The 14,781-nt window shown below is 48.6% G+C and overlaps 1 protein-coding gene and 1 non-coding gene across 2 annotated transcripts; one reads left to right on the forward strand and one right to left on the reverse strand.

The window, feature by feature from the left end:
- Positions 1-4,297: 4,297 nt before the first annotated feature.
- On the reverse strand, positions 4,298-4,370 carry trnaa-agc (transfer RNA alanine (anticodon AGC)). The gene has a single exon. It is a non-coding gene; the product is annotated as a tRNA-Ala (tRNA).
- A 423-nt stretch (positions 4,371-4,793) lies between these two features.
- hapln4 (hyaluronan and proteoglycan link protein 4) lies at positions 4,794-14,264 on the forward strand. Its single transcript, XM_069186078.1, has 5 exons — positions 4,794-5,495; positions 6,989-7,094; positions 8,352-8,714; positions 9,479-9,781; positions 11,688-14,264. Exons 1-5 carry the CDS (start codon positions 5,493-5,495, stop codon positions 12,047-12,049), a joined length of 1,137 nt encoding a protein of 378 aa, XP_069042179.1. The 5' UTR covers positions 4,794-5,492; the 3' UTR covers positions 12,050-14,264.
- The last annotated feature ends 517 nt before the right edge of the window (positions 14,265-14,781 follow it).

Genomic DNA, 14,781 nt, shown 5'->3' on the forward strand with positions numbered 1-14,781 from the left:
CGTTAAAGTTATGGATATAGTGACGCCACCTGACATGACGAATTTCTCTCCGCTACGCTTGACCGTTTGTCTTGGTTCACTTTGGGTCACTTGGTCTTTCAAAAACCAATACATTAGTAGGTCAATAATAAGTGAAACACTGCTGAAACTGCACTTTGCTTGCTATGATATGAGTTATCCAGCTTGGGCGTGTGTTTGTCTCCTAGAATGATGTCATCTTCACCTGTATGCAACTGCCCTAGTGAACCCTCTGCTTTCAACAAACTGCAGTTGGAGTAATGAAGGTCAACTTGCTTATATAGTTTTTTTTTTTCAGAACGTTTTTCACTGTGAATCAAATAACTAGAGGCTGTCAACCAATCTTGATTATTATTGCATAACTCCTTCCATAACAGTTGGCCGTAGAGCACTTCACAGATTTGTATAGCGTTGGACAGTATTGTACAGACACAGGTGACCAGGTGGGCAGAGAGAAGAGGAAAATACAAAGTAAAAAGGTAAAAGGCTCAAGATCTGATGGCTGTCCTCTGTCTAGGTATGATGGGGTGGAGGTAGGATGCAAGAGACGGGCAAGAGAGAGAGATAGGGATCTCGTAGGTATTGATAGCGCTTGGGAGAGGAATGGATTGTCAGGAGCGATTGCTAATTACTGACCGCTGAGTCTGAGCTTGGTTGTTGTCATACCTCCTGAACTTTTGTTATAAACTCCATTTGTGGTGCATCAGTTATGATATATTTTAGTCGATCTATTTACATTTGCCCATAATTTGGAATGTAGAAGAGAGAGAATCAACCCAGCCCCTCGATTCTAAACCTTTCTCTCCAAGCACGCTCTCTGTAAGAGCAGAGTGGCTGTTTGTCGGGCTGTGACAGGCTTGCAGGCTAGGCCGCAGTCAGTACAGGCTGCAGCTGCGTGCTACGATCTGTGCTAACGGCACACTGCAATGTAAACGGCGTTCCCTCACTCACCGAGAGCGTGGCAGGACGCGGACGTTGACCGTATGGCCAGTCATCGCTCATCACAAACACATCTCAAGCCTGGCGAAAAAGAAGTCTTGAGCCCCCCTCCAGCATGATCCTACCAGAAGTAGGTCCCCCCCCCCAGACTATAGGCTGTAGGCAGCCTATAGTCTGCCTACAGCCTATAACAATGAAACAATGAGTGAAGACATCAGTGCAGAGAGACGTTTTCTGTTTGTCTTCTGTGACTGCAACTGAAAAATCAATGCCTTGCCTCACAAAATGGGTCTTCAGCTATGTTCTTCAGTAAAAAAGATCCGGAATGCCATTAAAAGATCCAGAATGGAGGAACTAGCACTCCTGTGTACACGCTATAACGGGCTAGTGCTCCTGTCTCTGGGCCACATCCTCAGTGCTACGCCAGGCATTTGCCGCCCTTAATGGAACAAAGTATTTGGATAAGATGCCAAATCACCTGTTTTTTTTTTAAGCCACAGTGAAATTGCTAATTGTACAAGTTGCAGGGGCCTGGCGCCAGTACAGCTGACAAGTCAGTAGAAGCATTCAAAGCCATGCTGGCAGTCACAATGGGGAGCTTATGATAGGTTTTAAAAACTGTTTGCTCTCTGTTCATATTGCCTCCCATGATAATCCACCACAGGTGTTTTATATAAGATATCTCTATATATATGACATTTTCAGCCTAGGCGATTAAGGTTTCAAATCACTGGAATGCTGAAGGGATGGTGTGTGTAGCCAGGAGAAAATGTGAACCTTCCTAAGCGAGCTCTACTTCCTGTTCAGCCACACATTTGTGGGGTGTGCCGATTAGGATTTGTCTGCTGGTTTTGTCAAAAAAAAAAAAAGAGGCTTGCTTCTGTCCAGTGCAGCAACTATGACTCTATAAAGGCGGTCTATTCACTCAGGACTGCATGACCTACGGAGCGAATGTATCAATTTATGTCCAGGCTTGGAAAGCCCAGCACCAGGACCAGATTTAATAACATTGTCCTGAAAAAGCAATATACAACTGACACTGCTGCCACCTTGTTTAGTTTTAACCCATTAGGTCCTGAACACAGCACTCTGAACACAGCTGTATCTATCACACAACATCATTCAGCATGGCTGCCATTTTGCTCTTTGGCTAACATTAAAAGTTTTCGGTTTGTTGCAAGCGTTGTTGGACTTTTGCAACACCTCTCTGGACCAGAGGGTAGGTCACACCTAATATGTGTTTAAAGGAAACAGAATGGACTTTAAACCAAGAAATTAAAACACGCAGAGGAGTTGCCAACAATTTGCATGGCCAATGAAGAAGATAAGCAGATATCATCTGCAAGGTACAGGCTTCCAAAGTCCACATGAGTCACTGCACCAGTAAAATACTCATCTGTATAAATGGACACATAGGTTTCTTTGGATAAATGTCAACCAAAATAGTAATAGTGAAACCCACACTAACAGGCTGAGGGAAGTTAAAGTAGGGTTCACTATTACTTTATTATCAAGTAGTAATGGTAAGAAGCAAGAGCCTTTTTTAGTCCTGAGCAAACTATGAGGAGCCTGATTGAAATATTCAAGCTCCTCAACAACATCACCGACAACATCAACCTAGTGCATTCCTGCATAATAAAAACCCTGAAATGTGCACCAGAACACCCAAGTGGAAACGACATGGAAATCTATGTTCATCCAGGATCAGGAGGCCCAGATAAACATGGGTCTTTGCAGAGGATTGTGGGAAGCTGGAGAAAGCAACACAGCCATTTTGATGAGGTCAATACTCATCAAAATGGCTGTGTGTATATTAGATTATTGCAAGACAGCACAGTGGTACAGTGGTTAGCATTGTTTACTCTGAGTGGTGGAGCCCTCGGTTAAATTCCTGGAGTGCTATTACTAGTAGCTATTTGTGTGAAGTCTGTATGTTTCCTTCCACAGTCCAAAGACATACTGGTGGGTTAACTGGCTTGTGGGAAAATTGGCCATGGTGTGAGTGTGTGGGTCTGCCCTGCAATGGACTGGTGTCCTGTCCATGGTGGTGCATGTTATGATAGGTTCTGGCTCTGGATAAAGATGTTCACGAATGGATGACAAAATGCATAAAGGTTGTGCTAGAGATTTGTACATTCCTTTAACAACTGGTAAATAAGCTTGGTGAATTTGGAAAATTCTTTGAGAAATCCCTTTTTACCTATTACAGTGAAAATCCAATGGATAATTACCACCTGCTCCTAGGCAGGGACTGCTACACTGATTCAGATATGAATAGCAACTGACTGAAAACTACAGCCCTGTGTGAATATTGGTTTCTTCCCAGCTCACAACTCCCACCTCCGCTGTTTGTGATGTCAACTGAACCACTCATCCACAAAGCAGTCCGACTGTGAGTGTGAAACGTGTGCAGTGTGGTGTCAGACGGTATTTCTTCACAGAGCTGAGGAGACAACTGATCGGGCACATGGAGCCCATTCCTGACCGCGGCTCCCAGTTTCACTGAACAAACACACGGCCCTGGCCGTGTTTCAGCGAGCACCAGGGGCAGAGGGCAAAGTTCAGGCCAGCGTGTCTCCCAGGGCTGTCAGAGAATTAAACAGTGAACTCTGAACCCAAAGGGTCAGTCCCAGGCGTGCGGCCCACCGGCGTGGTGTGTTTATCAAACACAGGAGACCTGGACTGAGGTGTTTGTGACCAGATCCCCATGTCTCTCCTGGCCAACGGGGCTCAATTCAAATACAAATGATTTTGCATGCAAAAATAAACACAGAGATACCCTGTAAACTGACTACGCAGCAGAATCGGGGAGAACTGTGCTGTAAAACATCAAGATTGTTTTACAGCACAAATTTAAAAATGTCACTGGGAGTAAGTCATGAACTGTTACATACTGTACTACGTAACTACTACCATCACTAAGGAACGAGACACAACTTTTCGCAGCACAACACAACTTTTCGGCTGTGGAGCTTTTTTTAGAACTGAAAGGTTCTCTTTTGTTTTCCTTTCAGCACGGAATAAATCCTTACCTGTTCCTTTGCAGCCTACGCATGCTGGTGGCAGCTACTGTATTTTCTAACTTCAACTAAGGTAAACGACGTGCTTTTTTTCGACTCACCAAGAGGGGGCGCTGTAACTCCGGTTTCTTCATGCACAGGCGCCGTTCACGGCATATGGTCAGTACTCGTCACAGTTTGCCAAGAAGCCTACATACAATCCAAACAACAGTGGGCAGGCGTGAAGGGAATATCATTTTAAAAACCACAATAAAAAAAAAGTTTTGTAATTTTACTGTAAATATTTACGCGAATATTATAAATAAGGAAAAAACAACCTTTGGAGAATGCGGGCATCGATCCCGCTACCTCTCGCATGCTAAGCGAGCGCTCTACCATTTGAGCTAATTCCCCACTCGAGTATAGTGTCTCCTCCGCTCGCTCATGTTGTTGTAACCCACTTCTTCCAATAAAAACAAATCGAATCTCTAGCCAAAAGGAATTAAATCCGTGCATTTTGTTTCTGACTAGAATGCCATGGCCCTAGTTCTTTCTTGAATACGCTAAGATAGACAATCCGTGAGGATTTGAAAGTGGAAAACCCCTCAAGACGTGTGTTAGGCCCTGCTCCTTCCTAGAGAGCAAAACTGAAACGAGCTGTTACCAATCTTACAATAAAAAAAAAGCGCTGTACTGTAGTTCTGAAAAAGCGTGGCCTGTTTTAACAGTAAATTCGCGCAGGGCAGAAGCGTGCTTGCAGGACGGACATGCTGGTGCCCGTGACGTCATCGCACCTGCGCTCCACGCTGCGTCCTCGCCAAGCGCCTGATTTCATTTCGCCAGACCAACCCGCTCCTCTGCCCTAGCATCCCGACACCTAATTCATAGAAAAGTTCGGATGTAGCTTATTTTTAACTCTGCTTTGCATTGTAATGAACGTTGTCTTTAACCACGTCTGTTGCTTGTAATTAACGCTGAACGACTCAACCAGAAATGCCTGCGTTTGCATTTTCTTTTATCGGTGCAGCAGGGGGTGTCCGTTTTCAAGAGCTTTACGCGTGGATACCGAAAGGTGACCCAGTCCACATGCCAGCACCTTATAAAACACCACAGACCCCTTTTCACACGAGGTTGGCCTTGAGAGGAGCAACCTGAAAAACTACCAAAAATAATCTGCTGCTCTGGGGGTGGGGGGGGGAGATTTTGACTCTGAGCTGCGATGCGGCGCATCAATGTCGTGAGATGCTGCGTGTGAGAAAAAGGCATAGCGCAGTCGGGCCCGGAGGACCGTCAGCACTTTCTCCTGCACTGCCAAAAAAAAAAAGGGAGAAAAAAAACCTGAGGGGAGGATTAAGAGTAAGAGAGAGAGAGAGGGAGAGGAGCTGAGAGGACAAGAGTGGCGCACTAAAACCTCCCTGCTGCTTGCGCGTTGTGACTGTTCCTGGCCAGCGCCGCGACGAAAATAACTTTTCGCAACCCGCAGAACTTTGTCGTTCATCTTGTATTCTACATCTACAAATTGCACCAGAGGGGATAATGGTAAGTTGTTTGGGGTTTTTTTTCCAGCGGGACGGGGACGGGCTGTAACTGACGCAGGTCTGTTTGCCGCAGGCTCAGCCTGATCACCTTGAGAATGCGGGGCCTCGCCGGAGACGCGCTTGTGCGGCAGCACGCGTGTCAGGAGAGCGGGTGGGCGAAGTCAGAAGTGTGTGTGGGAGGGGAGTGTGTGTGTGTGGTGTGGGGCTCTTTAGACGCTTTACATAATGTGCCTCGGAGGCGCGATGTTGTGCCACACGCAGGTTTAAGCGCTGTAAGAGTGGCGCTTTTGGCACGAATACCCTTCTGCAGGGGGGACGGGACGGTAACGCTTACCTTAGCAGCGATTTTGATATCTAACCCCTTTCCCTCCGTCTGCCTGCTGTAATGCACCGTAATTATTCTCTTCTACCACAATCATATTCTGTCGGCATCAAACTACGTAGATCTTGGAGCCCGCCGTGCGCGGTGGTTGGTGGACTTGTAAGAATGTTAGCGCTTTGTTCTAGGCATTACGCTGGGCCCTGACCTCCCTGCGTTGTGTATTTCTATACCTCACCCCCGGCCCTCACAGGTCTTTCAGAGCCTCAGGTCCGCCCCTTCAAAGGGCAGATTTGTGGAACAAAAGAAAACGTTCACACTCGCCTAGCAACCTTCTCCAACGGTCTGCAGATTGGCGCCCACCTCTGTGTCATGTGTACAGTTGTGCGTATTGTGCCTCTGGTGTCGTAGAGGTGAATTTCCAAGTGGACAAGCCGGGCGGATTGCTCTGCAGGATTGCTGTTCGAACCCTGGTCTCACCAGGGCCTGTTGCACGGGGCTTGCCAGTGCTCAGGCACGTGGACAGTGGAGCAGTTTGCGTCATTAGTGACAGCAGAATTAAGACCTAAAGCTCTCCTTGCTTGCAGCCTCGCTAAGCTCTCATTAAAATTCCTGAGGAACAGCTCCAACAGCTGTCAGATTAGCTGGCAATGCCACTGTCGGTTCCCTGCTGTGCCTCGTTCCGATTTCTTTCCTCAAGCCTCCCGTTGCTGCCAGGCCTCACCTGAGTACCTGACCATTAGAGATGGCATGATCACCAGGCCCAGATGACACTTATTTTCAAAGCCAAAGAAAGGCAGGGGACAGTAGGGCCATGAGGAGGCATAAGCACATATAGCAGCATCTGTTCCAGTCAGATCAGGGCTCGAACCTGGGACCACCCTGGACTGATCGGATTTCCAAGACCAGTATTTGCAATGTGGCTCATTCAAGGCCTGATCTAATGTCACTCACAACATGGACAGGGCAGTGCGCATTTCCATACAAAAGCCCTGAAAATTACAAACCAGAAACATAATGGCTTGTCTTCCCCATTTGAATCTCCTGGAAAGCTAGAATCAAGTTCTGGGTTTGATATTTGCGTTCAGCAGTGTAATTCTATGTTTTGAGCTCATCCTAGCCTAGGTTGACATCATTGCTGCTTATACTGACTTGACTGTGCTGTTTCTGTTCAGCTGGGGTGGCTGACGGTTACCTGTGTCTTCTTGGCTCTGGCCTTGCCTGTGACGTCACGCCTTGCCGAAGCAGACAAAGGAAGGAGAAAGGTGGTTCACGTTCTGGGTAAGGCAGTGTCCCCCACGCCCTTTTGTTTGCAGACCTTTGCTGAAAAAAAAGCAGAGAAATCGAATCTGGTTAAATCACTGAAGCATGTCCTCCTCGTTTCGTTTCCCAACTCTCCTCCGAGCCACAGCTGGGTGCGTTTGCATGGCAAATATGCACAGGCCTTCAGCAAGCGTGCTTTTCAGTTCCAGCATTCTGGAAGCCAAACAGTCGCTCCCCTGCACAAACAGCGCTGAAAACTGTCTTCCGTGTAAAATATCCAAGAAAGCTACGTGCAGAAAATGTTGGTATTATCTGTCTCTCCCTGTCTTTGCCTCTGTGCTTTATCATGTGAGTCCTTTTAGGAAGAGGGCAGAAACAACCAGACATCATCCTTCCATGCTGACTGCACGCTCCTCGGTTGCAAATGAAACAGTGCATGCAAAGGAGTTCCTCCAACCCCTCTAACTACTGTAGGTCTGTTCTCATTGTCCAGGCCTGTCGTGAGAGGTGTATTTGCTGCACATGGGGGGGTTTCTTCCCGAAACAATGCTGCTTCTGATCAGCATGCAGCCCACGCCTGCTGCCTCCTTAGCTCTGAAGACAAAGTCTTCGAATTTGGAAATCTCCAGGCTGGCATCTCTGCGGCGGCTGGCACTGGGGCCCGGCCACACTCCTCGGGGGTGCAGCTGAATGCCTTGGTGACAACCGAAACACCAGCTACATGCCAGCTGCCCAGAGAGGGCGGAGAGGTGGCAGCCCGAAAGAGACTCGAGTCGTATTTGAAACTGTAGTTGGTGTGAGGTTGAATCGGCCCGAGGATGTACTGTATTCATGTCCTGATGCCCTGATATCACAGGAGCTCTGCATGGCCGCATCACAACAAGGTCCGTCATTTTTTAAAAACAGAAGTGTTGATAACGTGTCCAAGGAAACAAAACAAAAGCAACCGCCTTAGTTAATTAGACGCACAGGGATTATAAATACCTTCTCTTTCACAAAACTGGGCATTGCACCACATCAGTCTCTTAGCTCCAAATGTTATCCTGTCTTCCCTGGCATCTAAACAGTGTGCTTGTATTTAGAGAGCATCTAAAATAAAAATGAGTCTCGGCTGCTTCCGGGAGCCTCCAGGTGTCCTGGAGCGCCAAGGCAAAGCCTCCTTTCTCCGACCGGGCGGATGGGACGTGTCCCCTGAGCCGTGCCGCGATTCCCGGTGGCCGCCGCGAACGCGCGGGCCGGTGTTCAGCTCCCGCTGGTTTCTCCCCCTCCCATCAGAGGACGAGAGTGGCGCCGTGGTGGTGCAGACGGCGCCGGGGAAGGTGGTGACCCACCGCGGCGGCTCCATCACCCTGCCGTGCCGCTACCACCACGAGCCGGAGGGGCCGGAGCCCGCCCGCATCCGCATCAAGTGGACCAAGGTGACGGGCGCGCTGCAGTTCGAGGACGTGTTCGTGGCGCTGGGGCGGCAGCAGCGGACGTTCGGCGGCTACCGCGGCCGGGTGTCCCGGCAGGGGTCGGGCCTGGGGGACGCGTCGGTGGTCATCCACAACGTGACGCTGCAGGACTACGGCCGCTACGAATGCGAGGTGACGGATGACATGGAGGACGACACCGGGTTCGTCAACCTTGACCTGGAAGGTCAGAGTTCGGGGGAACAGTCAGCAGGGGGGTGGGGGGGGTGGGTGATGGGGTCCAACTGACTTGTAGTAGGACCTTGGGTTCGCCTAGAAGGTCAAAGGTCAGGTGATCAAGCAGCATCATGGGAGACAACTAAGGGCATGGTTGGGAGGTGACGGATGACATGGAGGACGACACCGGGTTCGTCAACCTTGACCTGGAAGGTCAGAGTTCGGGGGAACAGTCAGCAGGGGGGTGGGGGTCCAACTGACTTGTAGTAGGACCTTGGGTTCGCCTAGAAGGTCAAAGGTCAGGTGATCAAGCAGCATCTTGGGAGACAACTTAGGGCATGGTTGGGCTCGCCTGCCTTGATCTCGTGGGTCAGAGGTCAGGGGATCCCTGGTGTGCAGGATTTGCTTCCACTATGCAGTGCAGATTGTGTCACGCACCCATTAGCAAACATACTCCCAGAGCAATTCTAAATGCGTGTTTCCAGCTACAAGAGATCAGGGGTTCACCCATGCATTTGCCTAAACAGAAGCAATTTCTTTCCGTGAAGTGAATTAGCACAAAACGATTCTGTATAACTCAAAAAGATGAATTTACTGAAATCAGAACTGCCCGTTCATTAAAAAGAGCTTCAGCCTCAACCGGTATCCGAGGACTTGAAATTGGAAGTACCTATTCAAATTCCTCTAACCTTCTCCCAGTAGTGCTCACAGCCCATTCAGCAGCTCTCCCGGCGCCCCACGCTCATGGTGATCCCACTGCACTTCTGTCCACAGGGGTGGTGTTCCCTTATCACCCTCGGCTGGGCCGCTACAAGATGAACTTCCACGAGGCGCAGGAGGTGTGCGGGCAGCAAGACGCCATCTTGGCGTCCTACGGGCAGCTGCATGCCGCCTGGCTGGAGGGGCTGGACTGGTGCAACGCCGGCTGGCTGGAGGACGGCTCCGTGCAGTACCCCATCTCCCAGCCCCGGGACCAGTGCGGGCGCAAGGAGACCCCCGCCGGGGTGAGGAACTACGGCTACCGCCACAAGGAGGACGAGCGCTACGACGCCTTCTGCTTCACCTCCAACCTGAACGGTGAGCTGCGGGCTGGGGCACGGGCCAGGGCTGGCCCAGGGGAGGGTTCGCGAGGAACGGCCACACCCAAGAATCACGCGCGTTGAAAGGGCTATAGAGCCCTTTGAGCACAGTGAGTTGGGCTGAACCCACTTGGCTGAGGGCTGACCCCCTGGCCAGAGGACAAGGAGGCTGGGACCCCCCCCGGTGGAGGGGTCAGAGGTCAAGTTGGAGGTAGAGGAGGGATGCAAAAAGATATGTGCGAGGGAGCGAAGGGGATTGCATGTAGCATTTAGTGCTTTTTAGGTGAGAAACTGACATCTGGGATGATTATAAATTACTGATGACTGAGGCTCATTGAACTTGGCTGCTGTTTATAACTTCCGTTAGAAACTTCATTAAGAGTCTGTGAACCGCTAAGCGGTTTTCAAATGCCCGCAAGAATTACTCCAGATGATAAAGTACCAGGTGTACTGCAAATCAGGTCAGTGGTGTTATCGAAGTGTGGGAAAGAGGGAGCCGCATGAAGAAAAACAGCTGTGTGTTATTTCAGCCCTGAATTTCGCCTTTTCTTTTTCCGCTCCACTGAGGAGCAGAGAATGTTTCTTTAGAAGCTCCTCCCTTGCGCGCTATTGCAGGAAAGTCCGGGATGTGGAATACGCCCAGCCTGAACCATGGAGAACGATACAGCTGCTGACCAGCTGCGAGATTATTTATTTTGCTCAACGGCCCGCAGAGAGATGCTGGACGATATTCCACGCTAATAGGCGGCAGTAATAGAAACAAACAGAAAATCAATAGCAGAATTCAGCACCATACGTGGAGTTCAATGGGAGACGGTGCTCAGCTGCTTGCTGTTCTCTGGAATTCGTTCTAGATTTCAATGGATGTGTATGACAGGGACATGCACATGGTTTTTGGTGTCTGCTCAGATTACTGCACAAAAAGGTATCAGGATCTGCCCTGCAGAGCTTTGAGACTTCAGGTCTATATCCCTGGCCAATGTCTCCCTCAGCTGACCACAGTGCCCTGGGTGGTCACCCTGGTCACCTTTGTGTAAGGCCAGTCCTGTTCACTGTGTGGACTGATTTCCAGCTGGACACACTGGCCAGGGATGAAGAGCTGAAATCTCAAAGCTCTGCAGTGTAGGCCCCAATACCTTTTCATGTGGGCAGGTGACTCCCTCCTATAGTAAAATACTCTGAGCCTTTATCATTTAGCACCCTGTGGTCAAGTACATATTTGTTCTTCACCTTGAATAACGTTGTCATTGGTTTATATACTGTATTTCAGATTAAGAGGTTGGTTAAGTGGAGTGCAAATATGAAATCAGGTTGGAGTGGAAGTGTGCAGCTGGGTTTTTCTCCCAGATCATGTAGTGCTGGGTCATCATGTCTCGGATTCTAAGAAGGAGGACACTACTCACTGCGTCTGTCAGCAAGGAGGAGGGTGACAAGATACAGGTTCGCCCAGGTAACCTATCTTCCCTGAGGTCAGCCAGGACAGCTTCGCCCCGCCAAAAGACTGGCTCCCCTGCCAGGACGGAGCCCTCCACTGTCAAGATCTTTGAAAGAGGGGCAGTGTCACTCAGACACAGTTGATTTAGACCTGAGCCCTGAGACACATGCGCCTGTCAGGATGTGTAGTTCTGTCAGACAACGCTGAGATTAAACCTCCATCACACAACGGCATTAGAGGAGTCAGACACCCTGTACATCTCCTTGCAGCGAGCCCAGAAAGATTAGATTTTTTCGTCAATCGCGGTACTGTTGAAATGTCTCTTGTCAACTCTCCGATATACCAAAATCGGCATATTTCAGTAACCCAGGCCCCTAAATTTAAATGTAAACGTGCAGTTAGAGGTCCATGCAATTAGGAGCTGCCAGAGCGTATCCTGATGCCCAAGTGTGGCTCCTCTCTCTTCCAGGCAAAGTGTATTTCCTGAAGAGACACAAGAAGCTGAGCTACGCAGAGGCAGTCAAGGCCTGCCAGCGGGATGGCTCCACCATCGCCAAGGCGGGCCAGCTCTACGCCGCCTGGAAGATCCAGCTGCTGGACAGATGTGAGGCCGGCTGGCTGGAGGACGGAAGCATCCGCTACCCCATCGTCAATCCGCGGAGGCGCTGCGGGGGCTCCGCGCCGGGGGTGCGCACGCTGGGCTTCCCAGATAAGAAGTACCGCCTGTACGGGGCCTACTGCTTTCGCCAGGACGCCGAGGGTCCCGACGGCACGGCCGAGGGCCAGGAGAAGAGCAACAGCACCACAGGCAAGAGCCCGGCGGGGCTCTGAAGCCCGGGAGGAGGAGGTGCGACTCTGGGGGAGCGCTGCTGCACGGCACCAGGGCGCTCCCAAGACTTGCTCCCCAAAAAAAATGACTGACAAGGTGATCCGCGGCACTTCGACCGGTACGAAGCTGTCTGCCTTTCAGAAAGGGGATGTCAGTCATCTTCGGCGCAAGTCTCGAGTCCTCTTCTGAAAAGGGAAATGAGCTCCTGCTGACGCGGCTCATGAGCAGCAGATAACAAAGAGCTTCGTTAGGTCCATTGTCTACCATCCCAACTGCCTCCACACTGGAAGATCAGCATTTTTCATTACAGTCTCCGTTTTGCTTAGCTTTGCCAGGAAAACCGTCCGCGACGCAGACGCCCCTGTCGGTGACACACTAATTACATTTAGCTTCTTTATTCATATTTCCTAATGAATGCAATGCATTAGTCATGGTTTGTCTCCCTCAGGCCTGGTTATGAGTGAGTGATGAGGGAGGGAAAGCAGCTGATTTTGATCTGGGTCTCTTTGAATTCTAACCAGCTTCATCTGTGCTTTACCGCTGATTTCCTGCTCACGGGAATGGTGGCAGTTTTACTTTGCCTCTGAGGTTTCCATCAGATCACCAGGATGGGTACAGAACAATTTAAAAGGAGAAGACCACTCATCTGTTGATCACTGGTGATGAAAGCATTCTCCTTTTTAGTGCCCTATGCTTGCATTATATTATCTAGAGTATTTACCAATAATACAATCAGTGGTCAAGTGTTAGGAAACCCTCCAGTCCATCGAATGACTCTCAGCGACCGGGAGATTTCAGCAGAACAGGAGGCCTCCATCATCTTCCCCAGCCAGAGCAGTCCTAGGTCTCCACCGTGTTCGGTAGCAGCAGGAGTGGTAGATCACACAGATCCAGCCCACACATCTAGACAGGACAGGCCTGAGCTGCAGATGGTTCCGAACCCCCTGGAATTTTGCATGTCAAGCTGCTTGCTTCTCATAGAGGTTCAGCACACCCGACATTGGATGAAGGGGGAAGGTTCCTAATATTTTGACCATTGAGCGTATTATCAAATTGGAACAAGTAAAGGTTTATTCTGTGCAGAAAAGAAAAGAGACACAACGTTTTGGCTGTGGAGCCTTCTTCAGTTGTTCTGGTTCTTCACACACCTGAAGAAGGCTCCACAGCCGAAACATTGCAGATACCTATTCTTTTCTTTTCAGCGCGGAATAAGCCTTTACTTGTTCCTTTGCAGCCTACGCATGCTGACGCAGCTCCCCTACTTGAACTTGATCTAATAGGATGCATGTTTTGCAATGAATTAGGTCCTAGTGAGATGCAGCATAACCTAAATGAAACTTATATACTCCAGTGTTAACTACTTACTATCTAAAGGACATACAGCTCTCCTTTGTGCTTTTTAATACATTTTGTAAAATGAAAACATCAAACTAAACAAAGTAGTGAGCTAATCAATGAGTATTACTCTTTGATGATCAGAAGCAGTAACCAATACTGTAACAACCTGGTCCCCCCCCTGTGAACTTTCATTTTATTAGTTGAGAAGAGAATGATTTATGATTCAGACTAAAACTATCATCATTTGGACTTTAATTGCAGGGCAGAAGTTCAGCGCAGTCCAGCGGAATTCTCATCTACTGTAACAATCTGTAGTTGACTAGTGTGGCCTTTTGTATGGGTTAAGGGAGAGGCCACCTCCTTATCTTCTGTGCAACATTCCTCCCTTCTACCGTATGACCTGGGATAAATAATGCGCTGTGCCTCTCCATCGCAATGACTGCATTACATCCATCAACTGATTGTATTTGCAGTGGAATAACATTTCAGCAGTATTAAAGGGGGGGACTGCAGTCCCATTTTCTCAGACTGGTTATTAAATCTTGGTAACAAAATAAATTGATTGTCAGTATCACAAACCTTTGTGAATTCCAAATTCAGCACAAAATTGTGAACTCTGTAAAAGTACTGTACGGTTGCCATGGTGTTAGGAGTTTGCAAGAATTGTGATGTGAAGCAGCCCTTCCTGCTCACTAGTCCCTGTGATGACTAATGTACTGTGATGTATGAGCGAATAAGTACAGGTTGTGCAGCAGACATTTCACCACAGAAATTTTCCAACGTGATCTGTATGCAGTGCTAACAAGTAATATTTCTTAGCAAAATTGTCTGGAAGTTGAGAGTAATATTTCTATTGGATTAAAAGAGATTTATTCACAAGCCTGCTTGTTTACAATGTAATAGGGCATCACCTCGCCTAAAGTTTTCTTGCCTTGTTCTGAAACGCAGACAATGACAGCAATATGGTGCTGCACATACCTGGAAATTTAGTTTATTTTGTGATGTAAATTGAAGGGCTTCCACATTACTGTGTACATTTTACTTTTATTGTGGTTTAAATTTCATTAAAGTTCCACTCTGGCTGCTGTCACATCTTCCAGGTGGGGCTGCACAGTGGTGTTGGTGGAGGGGAGTCCCCATGACCTGTAAAGCACTTTGAGAGTGGAGTGTCCAGAAAAGCGCTATATAAGTGTAAGCAATTATTAATATTATTATTATCATTATTAATTATTAAAAAATGCACTCATCAATCCTGATTCTTTCTAACCCCAAAATATAAAAACAGAGTTGTGGTTCCCCTTTAAATGCCTTTCACTAACTTAGCCAGAATGACCCTGGGAAACAAATACTAACTTTACAAAGCTCGCTTTTACAGCTGGTCCTCTGATAAACAGTC

Source organism: Lepisosteus oculatus, chromosome 29 (genome assembly GCF_040954835.1).
Source record: "Lepisosteus oculatus isolate fLepOcu1 chromosome 29, fLepOcu1.hap2, whole genome shotgun sequence".
NCBI classification, from domain to species: Eukaryota; Metazoa; Chordata; class Actinopteri; order Semionotiformes; family Lepisosteidae; genus Lepisosteus; species Lepisosteus oculatus.

Bases quoted from the DNA above. Each gene is read 5' to 3' on its own strand.
- hapln4 (XM_069186078.1), top strand. The intron at 8,715-9,478 runs GTCAGAGTTCGG...TTCTGTCCACAG, and splicing joins CGTCAACCTTGACCTGGAAG to GGGTGGTGTTCCCTTATCAC. The intron at 9,782-11,687 runs GTGAGCTGCGGG...TCTCTCTTCCAG, and splicing joins CTTCACCTCCAACCTGAACG to GCAAAGTGTATTTCCTGAAG.